The sequence below is a fragment of the Conger conger genome, chromosome 6 (genome assembly GCF_963514075.1).
Source record: "Conger conger chromosome 6, fConCon1.1, whole genome shotgun sequence".
Lineage (NCBI taxonomy): Eukaryota > Metazoa > Chordata > Actinopteri > Anguilliformes > Congridae > Conger > Conger conger.
This window is the reverse complement of record NC_083765.1, coordinates 24,966,293-24,985,981: the sequence shown is the minus strand read 5'-3', so window position 1 is coordinate 24,985,981 and position 19,689 is coordinate 24,966,293. Positions and strand designations below refer to the sequence as shown.

Below are 19,689 nucleotides of genomic sequence, written 5' to 3'. Positions count from 1 at the left end.
TAAAAGTACTCATACTCCTGTGTAGATACATGGACTGAAACATTTAATTATTTGCTACATTGATCACTTTGTTGAATGCAATACTACAAAATAATTTAACTCCCACACCTGTTAAAATGAATACACATTATTGGTAATGAATTGCACTGGCCTTTGTTAGACTGCAGTAACAGTATTTGCTCAAGAAAGCCCACGTGCCCACTGGTGGTTAAGGGTTGTCATCTGTAGTGAGGGATACCACAGCAGTGACTCCAGTTTCTTGCTCTCAGAATTACCATGACAATTTCTGACAACCAAGTGAGACCACATAAGTATGCTTTCCAGAACTCAGAACCCTGTGATGGCCACAACCACCTTCCACAGGAGAAGAGCAATTGTTAGTAATGATCTAACTCAGTCATAGAAAGCGGAAGCTAAACAGGAAGTTAAGTCACACAGCGTAGGCGAGAGGTGTTCATGGGTAATTCTATGAAAAAGAATTGAAACTGACATGAGCAAGTCCATGACATGAGACACAGGGGCACAAAAATGCTGAAGAAAAATATGTTCACGTGGTCCTTCTTCAAATGCGAGGGGAACAGGAAATGATAAAGAGAAACCTGCAGCACTGAGTACCAGACTGGAAAACTACCATGTAGAAAACAACCAACGAGCCAGAGTCTGGTCATGCCTATCCGTTCATGTGTTGCCACTATGACACGTGTTGCTTTCCTCAAACTCCTGGTCATTGTGCTGATGGCCTTCATCATTTGTCTCCCGCAGTTCTTCACTTCAGATCAAGGTTGGTGATATGGGCAGTGATTTCAGGGAAAAAGGTTTCTGTCATGTGCCTCTGTTAGCTGACACACTGGGGTACGGGGTACTTCCTTGCTTACCTTATAATTGGAGCCGAATGCAAATTTTTGCTTCTTTTCTGGGCATTTGCAGAGTGTGTGACTTCTCCATTAAAATGCTTTTGCTTGGTGAATTACAACTACAATGCATCTACAGTGTTATGCTTGTTATGTGGGATGCATATTAACCAACTGAATATAAGTCAAACTTGATTGTACTCATCCAATTTACCAAAGTGGCTGCTTCCTAACACCTTTTATCATTAATCTTTGATGTACAGTACAGTAAATGTATGACTAATTGAAATGTTTGGAAATAATCATATGGCAGGCAGTTCTATGTTGTTGAACCAGTGCATATGGAAATAAAATGATGCTGGAGCTGTTTAATTTAAGCCCCTTTCCTCCTCTTGTCAATATTTAAGTTTTTCACTCATTTTCCTATATTTTATTTGGGCTGCACATCAAGCTTTACTGTTATTCTGATTCTACCAAAGCTTGGTACACAGTGGTTTTGATTTTTTTTTTAGCTGCTACTCACAACGAGACATGAAAATTCCGGTCGGAGGAAGCTATCTGTGGTAATAAAAAAAGTGCACAGCATAGCCTTGCAAATTATTATTATTTTTGTTTTTCATTCATCACATGCTGTGACACTCCCCTGAGAGGACAGACGAGTCTGGACACAGGGAGATATTGAAAGACTGGATTGCACCGGTATTTTATTCATACAGAGTCATTTGGGCAAGGGAGAGAGAGCGAGAGCGACTCTACAAATAAACTAAAAGTCTTCGGCCGTCACCCTCACGGGATCAGGACTAAAAAATAACAAACAAAAATCTGAAAGGCAAATAAAAACAAACGAACCTGAAGCTTTGCCCGTTTTCACAGCTCTCTCTCGCTTGGCTCTCTGCTCCCTTGTGGTGTCCCTGGTTTCAGACACCTACTGTGGAAAAGAGCACACATTTAACAGCCTGGAGTAATTCACAGCATAGTCCAGGTGTGTGTGCCTACTTAACCAGTAGGTGTGGTCCTCGGATTGCCCTGCTTCCTTCCCGCAATTCTGGTTGTTATATAAAAAATGATACGTTTTACCCCATTACTTCACTGTCAGCAGAAGGAACATGTGATACTGATAAATGAATCACTGGGGTGCACGTCCCTCTGTATTACTGAGAGTTGACAGAAGACCCTTGTGTAGCACTGCCCTCATGTGGATTCAGGTCTACAGGTTTCCCACAGGGTTCTGTGCCTTCTGTAAAAATGAACTTTTCTGTCACAATTCACTTCAAGCCCTTGCTCATATACAGCAATGTAATTACCAATGGAAATGGAAAGGTGTTGAGGCAAGAGTATAAGTACAAGGTATACTTGTTTAGTGAACTATTTTCATCCCATAACTGCATATTCTGCCGACTTTTGAATCTCCAGTATCATTGCATGCAAGCAATGCTCTTTTCCTGTAATGCAATTTCCTTACTGTTTCCCCCCAGCAGCATTGAGCATTGACTCTCCCTGCTTCCGGTTACATCTGTGCCTGGAACCCACTGGCTTGGGGGCCAATGCCTCTCAGACCCAGCTGGTCAGAGACACAGGGGGGGGGCCCTATGTAGGCTGTGTGAACATCAGCGCTTGTGAAGGGGTGGCCAACAGGACACTCTCCAGCATCGAATGCTTCCTGTGTCAGGAGGAGATGGACCTGCATTCTATTCCTCGCAACAGCTCACAGTCAGGTAGGGCCCTTATGGTTTCCATCACCTGAAGTGTTGAATGGGTGTGGAACCAATTTACTTTGGACACAAAATGCATGTGGGTATCAGACCTAGTGAGAAGGTGTCACGTCATATGAACTACAATTAATTATGTTCATTATCCTATGTGTATTCATCATACAAAGTAGGAAGCACATTCCAAAGGACAACATATTGTTTCATTTTCCTCACAAATAGTTTTTTTCCTCGCAAATTTCATCTCTAGAGGTTATCAAGTTGTCACTCATTATTCAGAAGACACCCTGCTTTCCATCCATCCATCCATCCATTATCTGAACCCGCTTATCCTGAACAGGGTCGCAGGGGGGCTGGAGCCTATCCCAGCATACATTGGGCGAAAGGCAGGAATACACCCTGGACAGGTCGCCAGTCCATCGCAGGGCGCACACACACCATTCACTCACACACTCATACCTACGGGCAATTTAGACTCTCCAATCAGCCTAACCTGCATGTCTTTGGACTGTGGGAGGAAACCGGAGTACCCGGAGGAAACCCACGCAGACACGGGGAGAACATGCAAACTCCGCACAGAGAGGCCCCGGCCGACGGGGATTCGAACCCAGGACCTCCTTGCTGTGAGGCGGCAGTGCTACCCACTGCGCCATCCGTGCCGCCCCCCTGCTTTCCAAGTGTTGTTATTTATTTATTGGTTTATTTCTAAGAGATAAGCACAGAAAACATAGAAAACTGCCAATTCATTGACTAATGTACTGTGCATGTGTCTCTATTACGAAAACTAATTTCCAACACCAATCCCTCGGCAGGCAAAGATGGCCCACAGTCAATGAAATCAACACAATTTCACAATGTTAAGACAGGGCAAGATATTAATTAAAACATATAAGTAAAACATAAGCACATGCTTGCTATTCAGGGGTTCATGCCTGGTGTTTACCCTTATTTTGCCCGTCTGTAAAGTGTATTGTTGTAATAGTCTTCTGTAAAAAGCACTATACAAATGAAATTGAATTGAAAATTACATTGTAATTAATTTAAAAAATACTAATTTCATTTTCATTACAATGTTTATCCGATCTGAAGCAGAGCAACAGCTGTTCTTCTGCTGCGGTAACTGCACAGTGCAAGGGCATGCAACCGGCACAGCTCCCAGACCCAACCGCACTCTGGCAACAAACTCAACCAGATGTAATGCTTCCCTTTCCAGAACACTCGCATCGAAAGGTAGGGTCTCCTTCCTAGCCCATTGAAAGGTAGGGTCTCCTTCCTAACTCATTGAAAGGTATGGTCTCCTTCCTAGCTCATTGAAAGTGGATAAAAAAAATATTAAGATAAAACATCATCAGCGATGCCTAACACCACAGCGAATACAAATGTCTCTATATAGACAAGAGAATTGTAAAATGAATTGCCCCCACTCTACTGAAAGGTGTTATGCATTAAATGGCATCCCTAAGCACGGACTATTTCATGGCATCATGTAAATCCACTGCTGGCTTTAGAACATCCACAGCAGAGTGGCTGTTTTTGAAAAACCACAATATTTAAATGGCTTTTGAAGAAATTAATATGATCTGTTTGGCTCTGCTGGTGTTCCAAATAGGCTAGTGGAAGAGGTTGGATATACTATGACTGTTATTTCATACTATTATTTATGAGAAAAAAAATCAAGGCAACCATGATTAAGAGTTTACAGTACACAGCATGCAATACAACACGGTACAATAAAAATACTGGTACAACCATAAAATAGAATAAGTCTTGATGAATTTAACAACAGCACCTTATCTGTCATAGAAAGAACATACAGTACATGATATGTTTCAAAGCAAACTAAAGCTGTGCCTGTTTCTGGAGTAAGTTCTAACACCAGCGAGCATGCACTAGAACTAAGACCCATCTTCCCAAATTCAGCAGAAGTTTTGGACCCCTGAGCATTTCCTTGAAAATACATGTAATTTCCTGTGTTGACAGAGAGCTGGGGTAGTGGCAGAAGAGTGGTGTGGCTCGTGCTCATCCTGATGGTCATCATCCTGGTCATAGGCAGCGTTGTGTATAAAGTTCACATGGAAAACAAAGGCTGCGTGGGTGAGTGGGGCTCTTTAGGGTTAAGGCTTCTTCAGAGCAGAGGTGGATCTTATGAACAGGCAAGGCAGGCAACTGCCTGGGGCCCCGTGCATTGGGAGGCCCCTGGCCTGAGGACCGAGTCTTAGGAGCTTTGGGGAACATGAAGATGGTAGAAGTTGCTCAGAAGGGCCCCATGGGATTTTCTACCTAGGGACCCCACAGTCTATAGAATCACCTCTGCTTCAGATATAATATACTCCCAAGACCCAGCAAGTCATTGTTACCCCCTGTTGGGAACATGAGTCTCTGGTTTTAACCTTTAAAAAAAAAAAAGTTAAATACTTTCTTTTCTGCCGGATCTCAGGAGGATATACCTGTGCACATGTACAATGTCTGAAAAGGGTGGAGAGAGCTAATTGTGCTTTTTTTTTTTTCAAAGAAAATTGAAATTGGCACACGTCCCGTAAATACTGTGCGTCAGTCCAGTGCCACATGCATTTATGTTCACTGTCCTGTTGGCAGAGGATGTGCCGCTCCTCATCAGTGTTGACCAGTGCCCGGAGGTCTCCGTCAGAAATCTGAATGGTAAGAGATCTTCCCAGCAGTCACCTTAGTTTTAGTTTTAGCTCTATAAAATACGTTGGTTTGCTCTAGGACTTCCGCAGAGGACAATCTTTAGGGGTGAATTTCAGTGCCTACATATACAGAGATAAAGATGAGAGACAAATATTTTTTTAAATAAAACGACTTATTCTCTGTACCAACAGCAATTGTGTTTTGTTTTTAATCTTTAGGTGCAAGACTCTCCGCAATTCTTGAAGAAACAGGTATTTATCACTGTTCCAGGCCAGTTTCACAGACACGGATTAGGCCTAGTCAGAAATTTAATTTTGAATGGATCCTCCATACAAAACATACAAAACGGCACAGTACCACCAACAATGTAACACAAGGCAATACATTTTAAAGAAATGTTAAAATTGTGAGGAAAGATCTGAGATACAATTGACTATATACACATCATAGTTTTTGCCCTTGTTGTTTTAATGGACAGGAGAATGCTTGATATCAGTGTTCTCAGAGGAGGAGTCAGCTAGAAGAATCAAGTGAATCGGAATGATGGGAGAAAAAGTCTGGAAAACAGGAATTTGAGCTAGAAATGGTGCTTTTTTCCATCTTGTGTTTTTGTACCTTCCAGCATTTACTGAGCCAAACTAGAAACAGAGAAAGGAGAGCACTACGGTCTTCATTCCTAACAACGGTGAGAAAATATATCATCTGAAACTATTCTGAACATGCAAGTGAAGAACATGCAACTGTATGCAAGTCTTCAATATAACTAGCCATCTGTAATATATTAATACTGAAGTGACAATACAAGAAGTTAAATTCTATTAGAATGTGCTCTTGTGTTATGCACACACAAAAAAAAATATTTTTAAGGTTGCTACATTTAAGAATGTAAAGCTACTTAAAAAAGAAATTAAGCCAGGAAATAGGTGAAACCAATAAGCACAGGTTATTGAACGCAAATATTCAGATATACACACAGTGACCACTTTATTATGTAGACCTGTACACCAGCTGGTTAATGCAAATATATAATCAGCCAGTCATGTGGCAGCAACTAAATGCATAAAAGCCTGCAAATGTAGTCAAGAGGTTCGGCTGTTTTTCAGACCAAATGTCAGAATGGGGAAGAAATGTAATCCAAGCGACTTTGACTGTGGAATGATTGTTGGTGCCAGACAGGGTGGTTTGAGTATCTCAGAAACTGCTGCTCCCCTGGGATCACACAAAACAGGTTCTAGAGTTTGCAGAGAATGGTGCGAAAAACAAAAAACATCCAGTGAGCAGCAGTTCTGTCGGCAAAAATTTGGTTTTAATGAGAGAGATCAGAAGAGAAGGACCAGACTGGTCAATGCTGACAGGAAGGTGACTAACACAAATGACCACACATTACAACAGTGGTATGCAGAAGAGCATCTCTGAACACACAACGTGTCAAACCTCTAAGTGGATAGGCTATAGAAGCAGAACACCAATAAGTATAAAAAAATAAGTTTAACAAATACCTAATAAAGTAGTGAGCAGTGATTATTCAGCTATTGTCAGTTATACATATTGAGGTGAGATGGTATGTTTGGTCCTGTATGAATTATGTTCAGTTCAGAGAGGGCTTGTTTGGGGAAAGCTGATGGTTAGTTGTCAGGCCCCACCCTCCAGAAACTCCCTCTAAAAACAAGAAAAACAAGTCCAACAACATGGCTTACTGTGCTGGAGTCAAGATTCATGCGTCTGTACTTTGTGCTTCACAGATTCTGTCAGCGTTCCTACCTGGAAATGAATCCTCCTATTCTGGAAGGGAATATCCTGAGGTGGACTTCTCCTACTTATGTCAGAAAACCCTGCTGTGCAGGCACAAAGGAGACTTCACTGAGGCGTCAGCTAATGGTTGATTAATACAAAAGGAAACATACTGTCCATGAACTGTGCTGCACAGAGCATATTGGTTCAGTTATAAGCTTTATAAGCTCCATTTCACACCGTTAGCATGGAGACCTGTTGTTGGTGGGTGGCTGGTTAGGGGATTTCTGCTCTCAGCTCTACCGGTTCAGTACCTGTGTGGTTATACCAGTAACCACACTGAGTCATACCAGTAACTTTTGTTTTACGACTAGAAAATTGATACTACACATGGGTTATGATTCTGTGAACAAGCAGGACTTGTGTCATTTTGTGACTAATTAAATATTGCATTAATTTAATTAAATTTTTATATATATATATACATATATATATAACATTATATAACTGTTTTTCTAAAAGTATGCTAAGTAAGGCTATTTGTTTCATGTACAGATTTTTTAATAAATACAAAATTACTAATGGTCATTTACATATTACCTGATTCAGACTTAGAATTGGACATGGATTATGTACTGACAAACTGAAATGCATGACAAATCACAGGTTGTTGTTTCTCAAATTTATTTTTAGAGAACACTCAAAGTCAGTCTCAAGAAGATTCCAGCATTAATAGTTATTTTTGGCAACCACGTCCGCAGTGTAAGGCCACTCAGGCATAAGCATGTAGGAGAAGACAGAGCAGATCTAAAGATGGGAAGATGCCCAGTCCACCATCGAAATGGCTCATTACCTGTGACAATCTGCAGCTCTATAGGACAGTACAGGACACTATAGGACAGTATAGAACAGTGTCCGGCTTCAGCCCAATCCAAACCGTACTCTCTGTACTCATCCATGTCACAGCATAAGGCATGATTAATAGGCTTTTATTTAATGTAATATGCTACTTATTTGGAGCTACCAGCAGTAGGTAATTAAACATAAGATCTTAAAATAATTATTTTGGCGCCATCCCCTGTCCAAATATTCAAGAAATGAACCATTCTGTTGCTAGGACACAGAATAATACAAACAAACACTGACATTCGACCTGCCATTCATCAGGGTGTCTTGTGCCATAAACTATGCCCTATCTGATGAATGCCTGTGGGCATGCAACTGAGGCTTACAATGAAGGGAAATAGACTGACTAAAGTTCTATTTCACAGCAGTGTATTTCTATCTATCCAACTAAATATGTAAATGATAAAAACAAGAAAATTAGAAATATGTTCAATTTCATTATAACTTTTGATTATGCCTTTATACCTTTCTGTATAAGAAACGAAGATCCCAGAGTACTGCGTGTAATTTCCCCATGGTGTGGAAATAGCACACAGAGAGTATGAAGCTCGACTTACACAATAATACACATGGACCATGTTTACACACTTCATCCTTCATATTTGCAAAGGAGAGGGGGCAAGCTAAGATTTTAGAACGAGAGACCGGTCCAAGTACCCTTCACAAAGCAATTCAGAAGAAGTGCTACATGGTCAGCCATTACCATTGGCATATCTGCCATCATCATTATAAACATTTAGTAACAGATTTATCGATATTTGCAACACTGTATTCTCATCCTCCAACTTTTCACCAAAGAATGAAGAGAGAAGAAGAAGAATCTCAGAAATTAGATAAAGACCACATTAAATGCACTCAGATTTGAAAGCTAAACAAAGATGTACATTTCATGGAAAAAAAGCCCTTTGACCACTCTTCACAAAAACGTCATGCTAAGGCTGATTATGTGAATGTGAAAGGTGAATACATTGACATCAAAAATCTACATAAAACACTGTGGACTTCAACTGCTGTGCAATGTGTTTAAGTATTGAAATATAGTGTATGAGGCGTCAGCTTCTTCTATTCTTCTAGTGTTCTATTCTTTTTAATTAATGAAACAACTGTCATTGATTTAATTAACGAAACATTGCCATTGCCTTTCACAGGCCTGCCGCGGCAATGTACTATGACTGTTTATCAAAATATAAAGCTGTTTCAGTATACTTTCCGCCTAAGAACATGAGCATTGTTACAATGTAGCAGCATATCTGTATGCCCAAAATACATTCTAAAACATGAACAAAAAGCAACTTTGGAATGTGAGCATACTGATACTCAGTGAACACAATGAAAGCTACTCTCCTTATCAAACTATACAAATGCAAAGAAAGGAGTGTCTTGTATACCATTGATTTTCTTGGACTGAAAACTGAAAGTGCAAGAATAAATGGAGCAAATAAACAAATATTCCATCTTAAAAGAAAATATGAATCTTGTTTTGGTTTGACTTTTCATATGAAAAGAAAATGCTTTTGATCCCTCATTTTAATACAGTTATACCTCACAACTGCCACCCTAAGCCTACAAATTGTAGTCTTGCAGATATAGGTTCGTTAAATAACCATAACTCACCTCTGCTATACTTAATTTACCTGACAACAAAGTAAATTATGTGGGCTGCTATGAGACTGGCACCCAAAGCCTCCAGCCCTCCCACATGAGTTTGCTGTGTTCTCAATTACAGGCCGGGTTCGTGCAACGCTTGTCAGCTCAATTTTCTGGAAATTACCAGTGCCACACTGGAGTCAAGGTTTCTTGGCTCCAGAAACTTGGGAGTCAATTACATGTTTTCCATTTTTTTGTCCACTGCTTGTGGTAAGATGGATGACTCTCCCCACAGAGTGTCAATGGCAATATTCAATTTCATTCTGTTCAGCAAACATGTAACAATAATGCAGCGATGCAGTTGTATTCCAGGTAGAAAATAGTCCTGCAGTAATGCTCTCTTAGTAATCATATTAAGCCAAATAATAAAGCTGGGAGTGAGTTATTGCATCTAATAACCTTCCTGTGTTTGTATGCTTATCCGTAGCTCTTTCCTTCGGTGAACGGAAAAACCCACACAGCAGTTGCGCTATACATCAATATGGCCGTTTATAGCTCGACACCCAAGGTCTGCCGTTCATTCTTTGAACAAAATCTCACAGAAGATATTAAACTCACAATTTTTTGCAGAACAAACCCTTTGCCAATTTTGTGTTGGCTATCATGAAAAGGAGAGCCTTATCGATTAGTTCAACTTGAAGGACCTTTTTGAGAAAACTGATCAAACGGGTACTGCACATATGTCTGTCCTCCAGTACCTTCCTCAAATTAATGAATGAACAATTAATGAAATAATACAACCTAGTTTTGTAAGATCAATAATTCATACGTAGCAATGAATGAGTGGCTTGTTAAAACTGTCAGTACATTATCATGTTGCAGAATTTGCCACCCCAGTGCAGTTATTCTCTCTGCGTACCTCAAATGAGGAGCTTTTAAAACCATAGAGAAGACAAAACATACAATAAGGGCAAACCCAAGTAAGAGGCCATCAAAGCAGATGCAAATGCCACCTCAAATACCTAGAATTTCTGCTATTAATCTAATATCCTTCTTTGCCAAAGACCACATATATTACTACTGTACATACATACATAAATACATACACACACAGGGTCCTGTAGTGACACTATTGCCCGGCTGAGTGATTGGCAGGCGCATGGACTGGCGCTCAGTCTGAACTCTGGTCTGGGCGTTGCTGGGCTTGGGGCGGCTCCGGCTCGGTTCTGGTTCGGCTGGTCTGGAGGTGGGAGAACTGGAGCACGGGAAGCAGAAGCTGGAAGGCGTTCTGGATGTAGGTGGTGCTGTTGGCACCCTGAGGTGGAGCAGACAGAACAGGTCTGTTAAGACCAATCGCAATGGATGGATACTGGATGGCTGGATGGATGGACAGGTGGATGAGAGTGGCAGCAGTCAGACTCACAAAACAACGGTGCTCAAAACAACGCATCACCCGCCATTTTGTTTTAACACACCTCCATGTCTAGTTAAGGACAACACATGTTGTGTTACTATCAACACAGTCAGTGTTAAAAAGTCTCCCTTTCTAACGCAAATTGTATATTTGTGATAAAGTAATGACTTTGACACAAAATGTGTTGAAAGTACACAAAAGCAGTAACACAAAAAGTGTGTTGCATATTAATACATGCTTTTTGAGAGTTTTTTGTTTATTACAGGGCGCTGTATTCAGAATCACTGCCTGAGCCCCATTGCGGATCTCTGTCATGGCTGACGATCTTTCCACCCACCTCCAGCAAGATGCTGTCCACCAAGGGGTTGAGCTCCTCTGCCTTCCTCTGGGTCTGCAGACACACAGACAGAGATCTTACAGGGACTCCAAACCAGCTTTCTGACAACCCATCAGCAGTTTACAGTGACCATTTAAGCTGCTGTCATAGCATATGTACAATATGCAATTGTGCCACTTTCTGGAAACTATGAAGTGGAATGTCTGATATTTCTATGTATTCAAAAATGCACATTGAAGATGAAGCACACAGCGAGTGAACAATTGGCAAATATATCACTGTCCCGCATCTCCAAAGAAACACCTGTGTAGACATTTATAGCCTCATAAAACATATATACTACAGATGGCTTTGTAACCATGGGCTATGCAGCTGACAGCCAGGGGGGCAAATTCAGCACACCATAGCTTTATTCCTGGACCTCTGATAACTGCGAAACGTTAAAAAATGACGTATTATCCACCTGCATCATAAATCATGAGATGTGTGTCCGCACAGTGTGCCTGTACCTCCCTCCCGTGACACAACACTAAATAACGGCTATGAAAATTTAATGAGTGCCTCTATGTATTTATACACATGTAGAGGCTGGTTATTCATCGCGGTTACTTTACAAATAGTTTGGCCTGTATTCAACATTTGAGAGAGCTTATTTTAGCTCATATTCACATATTAGTTGGTTGCCATCATAGATCCCTCACATAAAGGACAGAGTACTTGCAGTACTTACAGCACTGGCAGAACAAGTCTTCATTTGAGAATGGGGGAATGAAAGAAATAAAGATTCTCAATCTAAACTGTTATTGAGTGATCTCCCGTCTGCTGATATACAGCTTTTATACACTCAGTTTAGCATTCGGAGCCTTGGAGACCCCTTCTTACCCCCACGATGAGCAGGGTGTCAGAGAAACTCTTGGACAGGCAGCCCACCTCCTTGCACATGGCAGCTGTCAGCCTTGTGGGGACAGAAAGCACACGCGTGAACTCAACAAAGAGTGTTTCATTAAATAACACTTGTATGCAGAGAATCATGGAGAACTCAGGGCAGAGTACACAAGTAACTCTCAGGAATGCAAACATGTCGTATCACAAAGACCCATTTATTATCAGTAAGTGTGTTAACACAACAGAAAAGCAATATATGATGTCACTAAAAACGTGCCACGAGACAGATAACCAATCTTTACACAACTATAACTATGACATTATCCAAAAGATGAAACCAAAAGGTAAAAACAGGTTAGAGGATTGCTCCCTCAGAAATACTGCACACCTGGCACCCCGTGTCTAAAGCTGCACTCACAGATACACCTGCACCCCGTGTCTAAACTGCACTCACCTGACGAGGATGTGGGCCTGGTCCAGAGCTGCCTTCTCCAGGTCTTGCCCGTGCAGGATCAGCTCAGCCACCTTGTGCAGCTGCTCTATGCTGCGAGCGGTTACCTCAGCCAGACTGCCCACCGAGGAGAGGTACACTCCCTGAAACACACACACACACACACACACACACACACGCACACACACATGAACACAGGAGTGCAAACACACACACACACACACGAACACAGGAGTGCAAACACACACACACACACACACACATGAACACAGGAGTGCAAACACACACGCACACACACACACACGCACACACACACACACGAACACAGGAGTGCAAACACGCACGCACGCACGCACGCACGCACGCACACACGCACATGAACACAGTAGTAGGACGGTAAGTCGGGAGATTGCCAGCTCGATCCTGCCCTGGGTGTGTCCCTGGTTATGGGTATGCACTTTGTTGTACGTCGCTCGATCCTGCCCTGGGTGTGTCCCTGGTTATGGGTATGCACTTTGTTGTACATCGCTCTGGATAAGAGCGTCTGCCAAATGCCAATAATGTAATGTAATGTAATGTGTGTCGAAGTGTCCTTGAGCATGACACCTAACCCCAATTGCTCCACACGAGCTGGTTGGTGCCTTGCATGGCAGGCAATCGCTGTTGGTGTGTGAGTATGTGTGAATGGGTGAATGAGAAGAATGAATTGTCCAGCGCTTTGGATAAAGGCGCTATATAAATGTCAACCATTGTACCATGTACAACCTGGGACTGAGAAAGTTCCAGCAGGGTGATGTCACAGTCTGAAAACCCAACATTACCTTACATTTCATGAGAAACACAGGCTACTGACCTCCACAGTCTTAGGGCCGGCATTTTCTATTTGGTTGTCCTCCTCTCTCTGGCCTGAGGAGGGGGTGGGGTCACTGCCGGTGCAGGGGGCAGGGTCACTGCCCGGCTCCTCCTCTGGCCCCTCCTTTGGACCTTCTTTCGTCTCTGATTCGGCGATCTCCCCCACACTGGGGTGTGACACCTCCCTCACCCAATCATGTGCTCTCATCCGAGCCTACAGATCACAGCAGGGTCTGAGAGAACGGCTACTACATACACTCACAAAAAAGAGTTCTTTGGTTTGTCTCCATAGAGGAACCCTACTGTACTTCTTTATCGAACCCTCCGTCATAGGTGTGAAGTGTGAAAGTTTTCAGACCTGGTATAAGTGCCCTGATGTCAAGCCTTTGTTGAGACATGCTGTTGTGATGTGATACTGAACGTAGGATATTACCTTGTTGAGCTTGTCTGGAGTAGCAGCAACATGCAGCTCAAACAGAAGCTCTGTCAAAACACTGACAAACTCCTCCCCACTGGCAGCTGAGGGGTTAAAACACACACACACACACACACACACACACACACACAGTTAGAGCTGCATCACTTTATATTGCATACATCATGATCATATTACCGTGCTGCAAACATGCATGTTCTTAACAGAATTAAGTACAGTAGCACCTCAGAGAACCGAACACACAATGAAGGGCATTCAGAACACTGATATTTTTAGAACTCTGAGCTGACATTGGAATACACCAATTTTATTAAATACAATATTTCAGTTCCATTCATTTCCAGTCATAATAAACAAAAAACCTCAAAGGCATTCAACAGTATAACTAGGCTAACTATAACATGCAGCAAATAACCAACAATAGCCTAAATTGTAAACTTGTGAAATAGCCGAATCAGACACAAATCCGTATGGTGATCGCCAAAGCAATAAGGTTCTGCACTTTTGTTGATGAACATCAATGTAAGCGAAAATAACACTGGCCGTAGCCATCAGTGTGATGCAACCTTCACTGAATTTGTAAACTATACACCACCTTTTACTTCCACCCAACAGCTACATTTATCCTGGTCCTTTTTGATGTCAAAAGCAATACTTTCCTTCTAGGCTACTTTTTAGCAAGAGCTGTCAAGAGCTGTCATTTTTATATAATTAGAAATTTTTTGTTTGTGTTCCTCATTTGCATTTTGCAGCCATTTTGAATGAATGTTATACTTCAGATTCCATACCCTGTTCAATTGACCAGACTTTTTGTATTTCTAAGTTTCGGATCTCGGAGGTTCTGCTGTAATATTTTCACAACAAATTACACTCATCACAGTCTCCTCAAGCCATCTGAGACCCATGCAGTGTCACCAAATCATTTCTCAAACCCCATCATTACCACCATCGTGATTTTGGTTGCTGTTTCTGGATACGTTTTTAGGGGATAACTTCACGTTGGTGACTTACGAAGACTTGAAGGAAATTCAGTTAGCGAATAGGGTTCACCGTTTTCCTCGGACTCCTCCTCCTGCTCGTGCTCAGTGTCGCCCTCCAGGAAGACATCCTTTATGGCAATCAGGTCTTTCTTCAGAGCCTCCAAGATCCCCTCCTCCAGCGCTGCCAGGACCGTCTGCACCTGCAGAGAGAGGGGAATTCTGAGATTGATAAAAGAACAAAAGCACTGAACGAAATGAAAACCTGATTCTCACCCTGGAGGACTCCCAGACAAGACTAATCCAGGTGTGAGCAAGCAGAAGCACAAGAAACGCTCCAAAAACTTTAAAACACACAGCATACAGTTTAACAAAATTATTTACAAGGAAATTCTATAATCGTTGTGAAATTTCTAACCATTACAGTGCCCCCCTTTGCATTGAATGGGCTTCTCTCTTTCAGTACTGTTCCCCAGGTAACAGAGTTAGGATACATTATACATGGATGGTATGCACATGCTTCTCCGGTGTGCTAGCTAAGGTTTTGTGCATTAGGGTCCCAATAGAGATGGCCTGCGTGTAGAGGAAGCGGTCAGTCGTAAGCGTTAGCCACATGGGTAATGGGTACAGACCGAAACGTGGGCGGGAACACTGACCTGACCCTCACTCTCATTGGACAGGATCTCCAGGGCCTCCAGGTGGGACAGGCCCTGGAAGTCGTCGAAGAGAATGCCGTAGTGAGCCGTGGGCTCGCTGACAGGCTGGGAGCTCAGCCGCTCCCTCTCCTTCTCCTTCGCCTCTTTCAGCATCTAGGGGGAGAGACGGGGAGGGGGGTATCAGGAGAAGCCCGAGCTCAAGGGGTCACAGACCAGATCAGATACCCAACCATTTCAAAATAAAAGACCTCAGCTGGGAACTGCACGAACCATGATGGCTTTGGATTTCATGGACCTGGAGTCATGAGGACAGAGTTTAAAACATTAACAGGGTTGATCTTATTGTGCTACAGAAAGACACACACACGCGCACACACACGCGCGCGCGCGCGCGCGCGCGCGCGCACACACACACACACACACACACACACACACCACCTATCGCTTTCAGATACAAGAGCTTCAAAGAACCGTGTAGGTTACATCGCATGCATTTTCTCTGGTGATATTTACACAGATCCAGGGTCAGGTAGTGTCCACAGGTTCACACGTTCTCAGTACCTGTCCTCCCATCCAGGATTCAAACTCAAGGCCAACCAACACACACTGCTGTGCCAGTGAACCAGCAAACCTGCGTACCTGTGACAGGGACACAGTCCTCTGCATGAGGGTCTTGGTCCTCTTGAACCCGGGGTCACTCTCAGCCAGCACGGTCATGGTCTTCTTCCCAATGAACTCCAGGGCGTCCAGGCCTCCTGTTATAACAGACTTGCCCTGTGTGCAGAGCGAACAGAAGCTCAGGCCGTGCGGGTTCTGCCCTGTTCATGCCCTCCCTCAGGTTTGAATAACTAGCTGTATCTGTAGGTTCATTCCATCACTGCAACTGCCTCCGCTAGGGCAGGCACAGGTGACAGGAGAAGGTGTGTGACAGGGTGTGGGGGAGGACAGGGAGGCATGAGTGAAGGGGTGAGTTGGGGTAGGTTGGGGTAAGTGAGGGTGAGTGGCGGTGAGTGAGGGTGAGTTGGGGTGAGTTGGGGGTGAGTTGGGGTGAGTTGGGGTGAGTTGGGGTGAGTTGGGGTGAGTTGGGGTGAGTTGGGGTGAGTTGGGGGTGAGTTGGGGTGAGTTGGGGTGAGTTGGGGGTGAGTTGGGGGTGAGTTGGGGTGAGTTGGGGGTGAGTGGGGGTGAGTGGGGGTGAGTTGGGGTGAGAGGGTGAGCAGAGTGATAGGGTCAGGGAGTGACAGTAAGGTGGGTGAGGGTACGGGTGACCCACTGTGTTTTGGACAGCGCTGGTGATGGTGGACAGAACTCCTCGGGTCGCCATAGTGGAGGGCACAGGATCCATCCGCTCCACACAGGAATCTGCATCTGAGAAACCAAAAAAGCCACCATAAGACAGTTCACAGCAAGTTTAAGGGGCTCCAAGACCAACTGACAAGCGTGCGGCATCGAGCAACAGGGCTGTGTAAAAGCTCCAGGGTACCTGTCTGGGCTGCCAGGTCTGCCTCGGCCTCCTGGGCCTCCTCACAGGTGGAGGTTCTGTGAATCCGCATGGTGACCCCCGCCTTCTCCTTCACAGCACTGAGCCCATGGCCTGAGGAGTGACACATATACACCGCCATCACCCCCAACACCAGTATAACACACACATGCACCGCCATCACCCCCAACACCAGTACAACACACACATGCACCGCCATCACCCCCAACACCAGTACAACACACACATGCACCACCATCACCCCCAACACCAGCACAACACACACATGCACCGCCATCACCCCCAACACCAGTACAACACACACATGCACCGCCATCACCCCCAACACCAGTACAACACACACATACCGCCACCACCCCCAACACCAGTACAACACACACATACTGCAATCATCCATAATGACTACAACACACATATGATACCATCACACTCACTGTTAGCATGGAGACTCACCCACAGTAGAAGTAGCACTGTTAGCATGGAGACTCACCCACAGTGGAAGTTGCGCTGGTCAGGAGAGACTTTCCCCAGGACCCCCAACCTCCCCAGCCTTTGCCTCTGCTGTGAGAGGAGTCCTGCAAAACAAACAGACACACACACACACACTTACACTTTAAGTCCCAAATCCAACCAGCTCTCACAAAGCATTTAATCTACCTAATAATACATTAACAGCTCTCACACTGAAGTACCTCCATGAAAGGCAATCCGGTTTAGTGCACATCAGAGGCATCCATCTATAAATTATTGGCGATTCATTCCACAGACCAATTAGGCTTTTCAGCATGATTAAACCAGGGGAGCCATGTCTGAGGAATTTGTGCAGCACCTTGTGTGTCAGACGGGAACGTCAGTGAAGCAGGAGAATGCAGTACCTCCAGTCCATCGCCTTCCTGCTCCACAGGCCCCTCTGGCTCCAGGCTCACTGATTCGCTGCACTCCGTCACCTGACTCCCAGCTGTGTCCTCTGATTGGTCCCCCTGGGATTCTGCTCCCCTCCCCGGGTCAGCAGCCTCACTCCCTTCACTGTCCGGCACGGGCCCCTGGCCAGGCTCAGGGGGGGAATCACACACCTCCATCTCCCCTGGAGAAGTGGGCTCACTTTCCAAGGGCGGGGAGAGGTGCTGGGGCGTCTCTGTGGGCGCACTGTCCCCAGAGTGTGACATGGTGCTCTATAGCTGGAGCAAGACACAGAGACGCAGGCTCACACAATGAGAACTAAACTCAACAAGAGCTAGGACAAGATGTTACCATGTAGTTTTTCGTGGGGAAGTTCAGCTGATGGCCGGAGTAGCATCCGATGCAAAGCCTGTTCTGAGTCCTGATTTAAGGCTAAAATGTAAAAGATAAAAGATGCTAAAGGTAAAAGATACCAAAAAAACAAATAATGGTTCAGACTGCACAGTGTACAGTACATGAAATGCAGTCAACTTGTTTTCGTGACACAACATAGAAAAACAAACCAACATTTACATTTTGTAATTTGTGGTATTTGAAGTTGTTGGGTTGGACATATTTACCTGTCAACATTCTCAGATTATAAAATGTATCCATTTAAAAGTTTCAGGAACTACATATCGTTAAATAAACAGCTCCCCATTATGTATTTAACGGTGTCATCATAGCTATAACGTGCGTAGCGAGTATATCTCGATGGCTACATCTACATCTGCAACCCATTTCCGTATGCATAAACAGCGACACCTTGTGGTTAAAGACTTGTAAAACTCCAATTCCACTTTTTCTCCATTTTAATAGCTAAGGATGTTATGTATATTACAACGCAAACCAGCTTGTACTGTACAACATTCAATGAAAAATGAAACCTAATGAAAAATGAAACCTGCAAGCTTCAGTGCGCTGGAATACACCAAACACTGCTAACGTGGCAGTTTGCACATTTTCTGAACAGTAAGCTACTACCATAACAAGTTAATCAATAATTAGCATCATAACTAATCCGTCTGATTTACAGGCCTCTCAATAAAGGTATTTGTGCCCGCGTGTTGCAAGTTTCTTAGATTGCTCTTTGTCATCATGGTACCAGAACAGAGATAAATATTTGCAGTTAGTCAGCAGTATTGTGTCATTCCGTGTGCAATGCATTCAGAAATTACAGTCGGGGCGTTTGACGCACAATAGTGGAGCACTTGGCTTTAGACAAGGACAGGCAGTCACATCAATTAATAGACAAGTAATACAATTTCAAACTGCAGGATCTCACCAGTTCTGCTTGACAACCGGCTAGTCGCGTTATTCTTCCGCCCTGCCTCTCCGCCACGTCGGCAGCCTGCCCCGGTGTTGTGGAGGGCGACGTCATCGGGAACTTCCGAACTTTATTTTGCCGCATGTTCCGACTGGATTTGTAGTCCGAATATAAACTTGCGTGGCTGGACGTGCGTAGCGGCGCGAGACTTCGTTCTTGTAGCTGCTCTGATAATGGGGAGGCATGATCTAAACTGATAATCCAGAGGCAACCAAGGATTTAGAACGAAAATTGTGCAATTGTTGTTACTGTTAGAACTTGAATGTTTTAGTTTCCATATTTCCAAAAGTATTCCAAATAAGCTTTGTCACTTTTACTTTTTTCCAAAAAGTACGCAGTACTCTTTGGAGTATACTGTTTAGTCAACTCGATTGTTTCTGCACGAAATGTCCACTGGGTGGCAGCACCGTGTTATACAGTCCACTAATTAGACGCATACGTTTCATCAGGAATGTCCAACTTTACTTTTGGAGACGTGGCAGAA

At 43.7% G+C, this 19,689-nt stretch overlaps 2 protein-coding genes across 10 annotated transcripts; one reads left to right on the top strand and one right to left on the bottom strand.

Annotated features, from left to right (window-relative positions):
* Positions 1-358: 358 nt before the first annotated feature.
* On the top strand, positions 359-7,524 carry LOC133130311 (uncharacterized). Of its 5 annotated transcripts, none has more exons than XM_061244798.1 (8): positions 433-781; positions 2,327-2,566; positions 3,653-3,790; positions 4,541-4,654; positions 5,156-5,218; positions 5,428-5,460; positions 5,832-5,894; positions 6,952-7,524. In XM_061244798.1, exons 1-7 carry the CDS (start codon positions 667-669, stop codon positions 5,849-5,851), a joined length of 723 nt encoding a protein of 240 aa, XP_061100782.1. In that variant the 5' UTR covers positions 433-666; the 3' UTR covers positions 5,852-5,894; positions 6,952-7,524. The 5 variants fall into 5 exon arrangements, 3 of the variants coding, with proteins under 3 accessions (XP_061100782.1, XP_061100780.1, XP_061100781.1); XM_061244796.1 differs by having other exon boundaries at positions 436-781; positions 3,650-3,790; XR_009708942.1 differs by having other exon boundaries at positions 437-781; positions 2,330-2,566; positions 3,650-3,790; positions 5,073-5,218.
* An 83-nt stretch (positions 7,525-7,607) lies between these two features.
* Positions 7,608-19,286, bottom strand: fam114a1 (family with sequence similarity 114 member A1). 5 transcript variants are annotated; one of them, XM_061244791.1, is made up of 15 exons: positions 19,164-19,286; positions 18,191-18,271; positions 17,815-18,117; positions 17,430-17,514; positions 16,922-17,032; positions 16,712-16,806; positions 16,081-16,215; positions 15,442-15,594; positions 14,820-14,988; positions 13,806-13,891; positions 13,374-13,586; positions 12,524-12,663; positions 12,067-12,139; positions 11,185-11,238; positions 7,608-10,748 (listed from the first exon to the last, which is right to left on the bottom strand). In XM_061244791.1, the coding sequence occupies exons 3-15, from the start codon at positions 18,103-18,105 to the stop codon at positions 10,605-10,607; spliced, it is 1,749 nt and encodes a 582-aa protein (XP_061100775.1). In that variant the 5' UTR covers positions 18,106-18,117; positions 18,191-18,271; positions 19,164-19,286; the 3' UTR covers positions 7,608-10,604. The 5 variants fall into 5 exon arrangements, with proteins under 5 accessions (XP_061100775.1, XP_061100779.1, XP_061100774.1 ...); XM_061244795.1 differs by having other exon boundaries at positions 17,815-18,085; XM_061244790.1 differs by having other exon boundaries at positions 17,815-18,271.
* Positions 19,287-19,689: the final 403 nt, after the last annotated feature.

What these genes read in the sequence shown, in the direction of transcription:
- LOC133130311 (XM_061244796.1), top strand. Translation starts at nt 667, where the DNA reads ATGCCTATCCGTTCATGTGTTGCCACTATGACACGTGTTGCTTTCCTC. An exon ending in GTTCTTCACTTCAGATCAAG is followed by an intron (nt 782 to 2,326) that starts GTTGGTGATATG and finishes GTTTCCCCCCAG; the next exon opens with CAGCATTGAGCATTGACTCT. An exon ending in GGAAAACAAAGGCTGCGTGG is followed by an intron (nt 4,655 to 5,155) that starts GTGAGTGGGGCT and finishes TCCTGTTGGCAG; the next exon opens with AGGATGTGCCGCTCCTCATC.
- fam114a1 (XM_061244790.1), bottom strand. Translation starts at nt 18,105, where the DNA reads ATGTCACACTCTGGGGACAGTGCGCCCACAGAGACGCCCCAGCACCTC. An exon ending in TGAATTTCCTTCAAGTCTTC is followed by an intron (nt 13,892 to 14,819) that starts GTAAGTCACCAA and finishes TTAACCCCTCAG; the next exon opens with CTGCCAGTGGGGAGGAGTTT. An exon ending in TGGACAGCATCTTGCTGGAG is followed by an intron (nt 10,749 to 11,184) that starts GTGGGTGGAAAG and finishes GCTCCACCTCAG; the next exon opens with GGTGCCAACAGCACCACCTA.